The 7,365-nt window shown below is 35.4% G+C and overlaps 1 protein-coding gene across 6 annotated transcripts in view; it reads right to left on the bottom strand.

Annotated features, from left to right (window-relative positions):
* Positions 1-403: 403 nt before the first annotated feature.
* SYNPO2 (synaptopodin 2) overlaps positions 404-7,365 on the bottom strand; it is a 181,449-nt gene continuing 174,487 nt past the window's right edge. For 5 of the 6 annotated variants that reach the window (XM_072810458.1, XM_072810461.1, XM_072810460.1 and 2 more), the window contains one exon: positions 404-4,001. In XM_072810458.1, coding sequence (XP_072666559.1) covers positions 3,459-4,001 — 543 coding nt within the window. In that variant the 3' untranslated portion in view covers positions 404-3,458. The remainder of the gene's footprint in view (positions 4,002-7,365) is intronic. The other variant, XM_072810459.1, reaches the window with a different exon arrangement.

Genomic DNA, 7,365 nt, shown 5'->3' with positions numbered 1-7,365 from the left:
GTCATATACCATTGGCTATTCTTATACTTAAGAGTAATTTTCAACATACTATGAAGGAAAGAATTAATAAAGAATAATATTATGTTTGAACCCCAAACTTTTAACTTACATGTCAAATTGACCCATATTTTTAGGTAAGGTTTTCTAAAGTTTTTAAGTGTTACAGTTAAAATTTTGCAATCAGCATCAAATTCTTTTGATGTATCTCGAAGCTAATATAGAAACTAAAATTCAAAAATATGCAGTAGATAAGATTAACAATGCACTGTATATAAGTAAGAATATAATGTATATCATGATATATATCAACTTTCAGATTTAGATTATGTCAAATCCCAGTTTTTTGGAGTGAAAATTAATTCAAAATCATGTTTTATAAGGAAAAATTAAAACACTCTTTAAGTTTATTTTCAAGTCTTTTTTATTACTAATGTAGTTTTGATATTCAGTATGCATTTCAAATACAGTCTTTTGGGATAAACACAGTTGGAAATGTCAATCTAACTGGCAGGGGAACATAGTCATTTTTAATAGAAAAGTGTGGACAGTGTAGATACTTCTACTTTGAATAGAAATCAAATGTGAAAATCTACTTTCTCTGAAAAAAATAAACATTTCTGTAATTCATCTCTAATTATAATAACTGAGCCTATCTGCTACAATTTTTCATCCAAAGTTTCAATTCATTAATACGTATATATGCTTGAGCCCTAATAGGGTGACCCTTTGCAATGTGAGTGATGGTGCCAAAACATAAGAGACATACTCAGAAATAAATGGACTCAAATCTGTGCATCTATAAAACTAAAAATACTAAACAAAATTTAAATCATTTAATAGCAGACAGTTCATACACATGCAATGATGTGATATTTAAACTCCAGATGTAGGAAAGGTGACAAATTAGTGTCTCTATAATTGGCATACTGTAACATTTTAGGGCATGCTTTTTAATCTGTGGTTAAAAAAAAAAGGACCTCTGTCTACCTACGTGATTGCTACGGTAGAAAAATGTCTTAACAAATGTGGTATAAAAAAAAAAAAAACAAATGTGGTATATATATTTACAAGCAACAGCTCTTTTAAAAATGCTGTTTTTATCTTATAGATATAAGGTATTCTTACCCATAGGAATTGGATATCAGCGTGGCAGGTCTCCTGTCTCAAACACTAGCTTGAATCCAAGCAATCTAACTTTACTCGTTTTTAAATAAACTGGCGATTCAATTTCCACAATACATTCTGTGATGATTTGACATTGGCATTTCTGCTTCTTCAGAATTCTATCTTCAATATATGACTCCTTAAAATATCAGTTTCTAATAAAAATATCAGATGTTCATTTCTTTGTGAGTGAAACACGTACAACTTTCCTGCCATGTATTGTCTTTCCCTTGACATCTAGAATAAACTCAGATAGCTTCACACAAAGATAATTTTGATCTAGTACATCCGAAGATGGGGATGGCTATTTTATTACAATAATGTTTAACTTTAAAATGTCTGCGTTTTCATTTTGGGTCCAGTGAAAGTTTTAGTGACTAATACAATAAATGTCAATTTCTGGAGTTGGAGTATATTAAATCCTCGGAGTAATGGAAACCACTTCTAGCATTTATAAAAGAAAGCAACAAAATAGGATCTGATCCTGTCAGGCAGTCTTCTCTGCCAGATGATCCTTATTTTAAGATGCAGACATCTAGAATGATTCAGCCAATATCATCAAGTTTGAAGCAAATAAGACTTTTATGTAGGGGATTCTTGAGAATTTGCTGACATACTGATAAATATACCAGGCATTATTTTTGAAGATTTCATAGAAAGTCTTAGGAGTCATCAATAATTATGTTTTATAATTTGAGAGAACTGACAGCATATAAGTTTAAGGGAACTTAACAATATAGCTTTAGCAGTATGCATTTTTTCTTTTCTTTTTAACTAAACAAATCAGTATCTGATTGGGTCCATCAATAATAGAACTTACTATCACCTCTTCAGATTTTTTATATTCTACTTCCAAGATAAGGGATCACTTTGACCCTAGAATTTTTTTCTTTTTAAACTTTATCCTGTGAAAGACACCATTATAATGATAAATTCAGGAGTTAAAGAGCAAAACAAGGCAAAACAATCACATTTAAAAATCTAAGAAAGTTTTCAGTACCTAAAATTTTTTTTTTTATTTTAAAATGCTGTCAATTCTATGACGTTAGATGCTTTGAATTTCCTTGTACTGAATACTTTGTGGATATGGCAGCAAGGAGCAGGTGTTTGATTGTCTCATGGTCCTGCTAACAAGGCATGGGTCATGAAATTGACCAAGCAGCTGTTCAGCTTCCTTTGAACATCCTAATGATGGCTTTGTTTTCTGTAACTAAATAAATGGTCATGACCTACGGTTGCATAATAACAGACACATCCATCTACCACTTCCTTAAATCCATGAACAGTTTTTTTTTCCTTCCCATCAACCCTCACTCCACATAACACATAGCACAAAACCTGTCCCCCAACAATTCCTTTTGGACCTTTAATTACATAGGTAGTGACACTGATGATCTAACCCACTCCTAAATTAATCCTATGTTTATATGATGAGCAACAAAAAATGAATAATACACCAAAGGCCATTCTACCAATGAGAGAATCTCAGAATATCAGGGTTATTAAGGATGTAAGAGATTAAATAATCTGATCTTCTCAATTGACAAATGAGAATACCTGAACCCAGAATCTATTTCTGTCTCAGGCTGCTGGCTTTAAATGGATTAAAAATAAATTCTATACCTAAATCTTTCTATTCCCCATACATGACACAATTTGCCTCAAAAATCCTTCTGAACTGTATAATTATCTTCTGTCAAATATTTCTTTCATTCTGAGAACACCAATATTTCAGTTCTAAAAGACTGAATTTCATTGGTTTTTTGATACTGTTTCAGAGAAATGCTTAAAATAACACCAAGGAAATCCTTTTTTATATAATTATCATTCAATGGCTTGCTCCACTGAAAAATTCTCCAACGTTATATTCCTTGCCGTTACTGCTAATGACAATTAGTACATCATGTTTCATTAATTCCTTCCTGGACTAAGACACTTAGAAGAAAATACTTAATATCACTTTAAATGAGCAGTGTTTAGTTGCCTAGACTACCACATATTAATGGAATAAATGGAATTAAGATTATGAATTAGATATAAGTGCCAGCACATCAATGTAGAAAATGAATTTGTTCCTCAAAGAAATTCTCTGTCATGAGCAGACAAGGAAGAGATCACTCTCACATGCATACACACACACACACACACACACACACAGAAACTCAAATAAATGACTTCTGAGAACAAGCCAAGACCAAAAGTGAATCAAAATCTACTGGAAAAGTGAAGCATTCTACAAAGGAACATTTCAAAAATTACTATTATACATGGCACATGATCAGTTTTTCTAATATTCATGTCTGGCGTCTCCATCCCCTTGGGTGTGGGTTGTAGTTGCAATCAGCTATTGAAAGACAATAATCAGATCTAGTTTCCATGGACATTATTTCAGAATCATTTCTGGAAGGCTGCCTATAATATACATATGGCAACTGTGAACCGTACTGGTAGTTGGTAGACATATTATTATTAAATGAGGATGCAACATTATACTCTTGCCTTGCAAATGAGCTCACATTGGCCTTTTGGGCTTGAGGAACATAGGACAGTCTCTCATTCCAATCCTCTGAGCGTCCTGGAAGTACCTTCCTCTTGGCTGCTGAGACCACATTTGCCACAATGGACTCCTGGATGTTTCTGGGCTTAAAGGCATCATCCACTAGACCAAGAGGAGACTTTGCTGCTGCTTCCCAAGGAGTTAGTCTCTTGTTTGCTTTCTCTAGCTCATCAGTTGATTTGCTGGAGTGGTTATAAGCAGGCTGGTATACCCAAGGAGATGCTGTGGAGATGGTGGGTGGGACTGGTCTTCCAGGAAGAGAAAGGGAGTGTCCAATCTGCTAGAAACAATGAAAATGTTAGTATAACTCATTCATTTTGGTTTGTGCTGATTAACTGTTATTCCAAAGTAATCTTTGCAACATTACTGAACACAAAATCAGACCCCCAAAATACTTAGCCCTAAAGCCAAGACAGGCTGCCTCTGCCTTGTGTATTATTAGCTCTGGCCTGGGACTTGGTTTCTTATTGCTCTCCATCTCTGAACCCATAGTTCTAATCGCTACCATCTCTCTTAAGCACAACCACCACTGCAGGGACTCTGTTATGACGGGGAGCCACCCTTACTTATCTGCCCTCCACATAATCATATCTATATACACAGCCTGTGCTCATTCAGGTCCTGTTTTCCTGGTACAAAATAAACAAAACATATTTGACTACCCCCAGAAACAGACCATGAGCTACTGGACTCTTTACCTTTCCCAAGAGACTTCCAATCTGTTATCTTATTTTGGTCCACCAAATAAATCAACCCCCCACCCCCCACATACACACACAAAAACAAGAGCTACTTAGATGATGTATTTAATGTTACTGATCTGATGGAGTGGATGATTTTTTTCTTCTCAAAATCTATTTATACGTTGCTGAAGATCCTGTGGATTTCCATTTCCTAAGCATGGGATATTGCCTATGTCTCAGAGAAATACTGCTGCTACTTGTTTCATTTGTGTTTTGCTTCTTTCTATGTGGGTAACATTCCTTGCTTGAGAGTTTGTGTCCCTGCAACATTCCCCTGTGTATGTTGAATGTTTGGTTTGTCAGTGTGCAGAAATATAATTTATTGAAAGCTCTTGTATTCTCTCTTTTTTTTGCCCCCCTGTGTTTCTAGGAACCCTAAAGACTAGTTATCTACGTTAAGTCCTCACACAGTCCCATCTGCATGAACTCTCATGGACAAGCTTCTGGCAGAAAGTAGCAAATGTACACCTAAGGGAAATGAGTCAACTTTGAAAGTATTGTAACATTGTGTGTTTCTGGAATAGAAAGCATCCTCATGCTTAAAAATGCATCTAAATTTCATAAACTGTTTCCACAGCTTTTCTTTCTTAACTCAGTCCTTAAATTTTTTTTTTTTAAGATTTTATTTATTTATTCATGAGAGACACAGAGAGAGAGAGAGAGAGAGAGGCAGAGACACAGGCAGAGAGAGAAGTAGGCTCCATGCAGGGAGCCCAACATGGGACTCGATCCTGGGACTCCAGGATCACACCCTGGACTGAAGGCAGGCGCTAAACCGCTGAGCCACCGGGGCGGCCCAGTCCTTAAATTTAAAGTGAATACCAATACCTGGATTTGACAAAACTATCTTACATTCAAATGGTATGGTTTGTTTGTTTTTTCCATTAGACCTACAAAAAAGGTAGATGGTTCATTCTGGGTTTGCATATCAAGAATAAAGGGGTCAATATACTGAATCTTGCCTCTCTCTTTTTTATCATTAAAATTTCACTAATAATGGTTGGATCCTAACAAATCTTGTTTTCATTAATCTCTTTATCCTAATCTATATCTAATAATAAGTTCTCTGGACTATATAATCAGGGAGGGGAGAAAAGCCTAATTTGAGTTACCATTTTGGACTTGATTTCCATTTCACATGACTCATGCATTGGTTTCATTCATTCAACAAGAATTTTATTGAACACCTAATATTTCCCAGGATTATCTATGAGTCTGGAAATGCAAAGATGATTTAAATGAAGTCCTTGCCCTCCAGAAACATATAAGAGTACTGTTGTTGGCTTTGCAGTGGCAAGTTATTCAATCATGGAAGATCACTTTAGAGACTCTTTACGTATTTTGACAGGATCAATAGGGGATTTTCTAAACTGTGAGAAGTATTAACATACAATATGATAAAGAAATATTCAGCTCTTGTCTCCCATAGTATATGTCTATGTCTCCCTTTTGTCCTTACTAATGGAAGAGAGAGGACACATTGGCCTATAGAATCTTTGGACAGTTTTCAAATTCCAATAATATCTGCTTTATGATATCTCTTTGATCAGTTATAGCACCTCAAGGGCCTCTTTTAGTCAGGGCTTTAAAACATCAGAGACTTGAAGAGATGTTAATAAAGGCATCTAAGATTCTACAGAAATACAGGAAGTGATCCAGAATACACACACAGGTGATTAACATCACTGGCTCATAACTGGAAAAAGAAATAATTAGCAATATATTTGGAAGAATTAAGTAGAATGTGGACACATCCACTTCAATGATAGGGCTTCCAAAACACTGGATGAAAGTGGAAATTTTATTTTCCAATTTTTTCCTCCCCCACTTCTTAGCTTGAAAATCTTCAGAAGAACAGAAACTTAACAGAAGTTAGCCTAAAAGCACTGTCGAATGATATTCTAATTACAAAGAGATCAGTGATTTTTTTTCCACCAAGGCATCAATGTTAATCAGTTGAATATGTGAGCAAAAAAGTAGAACTTTGAAGTATGATATTGCAAGAGTGAGTGAAGGCTCTCTGAGGAACAATTTTAAATAGCATCAAAGTTAAAAAGCATCTCCTGGAGAATACAAATATACCAAATATAGCAGCAGGACTGGTTGTTGGAGGAAGAGAGCAATCACCTGAATGAACAAAATGACTGTTGCTGTCCTGAGACAGCCAACCATGTCTTCATATTCCTTTGAGAGCTAACAATAGAACATAAACTTACAAACTGCCATAGATGAGAGCTGCAACTGTGGTCTAACTAAAGAGTTCTTAGGTACGTTGTTGTTTCTGTTTATGCCCAAAATATTGCAGGTTTCTAGTCCCTGCCTCCTCCCAAACCCCTAATTTTAACGTATTTCCCCAAAGCAATTTTCTCATCTTGTTCTTTGGTGTGTTTCCTTCTGTTAGTCTCTGTCCCAAGGCTCATGCTGTTCTCTGCCTGGTGGGCTAACAGAAGCCATGTGATATACCCCAAGCCGGAAATGACAAAAGGGACCTGGAAATAACAGTTGTTTCTTCTATTTTGGAGCTTGAACGTCTGATGGAAGAACCCTAGCATAACATAGGTTAGATCCTTGGTTTTTGTTTCCACCGTGGGTTGTTATTATTATCTGAGGAATTTTAATTTTTGATATGTGAGCACTTAACTGTAGCCAGTATGTTAAATTAGCATTATATATGACGCATCATCAAATTGCTTCTTTCTTCTTGTCTCCTGTCACGCTTTAACTTTTTTTAATGAAAGAAGTTTTCCACTGTCACTGGATGAAAACTTAACAGGTCCTGTGGTACTCTGCTTTCTTTCGGAATAGTCCTGTGGCCACTCTAAGTTACCCAAACTAGTTTATTCCAAAATAGAATATCCCATCCCTTGCAGTAACAAAACTCTAATCTCAATTTAGAGTTAA

This window comes from Canis lupus, chromosome 33 (assembly GCF_048164855.1).
Source record: "Canis lupus baileyi chromosome 33, mCanLup2.hap1, whole genome shotgun sequence".
Lineage (NCBI taxonomy): Eukaryota > Metazoa > Chordata > Mammalia > Carnivora > Canidae > Canis > Canis lupus.
This window is presented reverse-complemented; position numbering and strand designations above follow the sequence as displayed.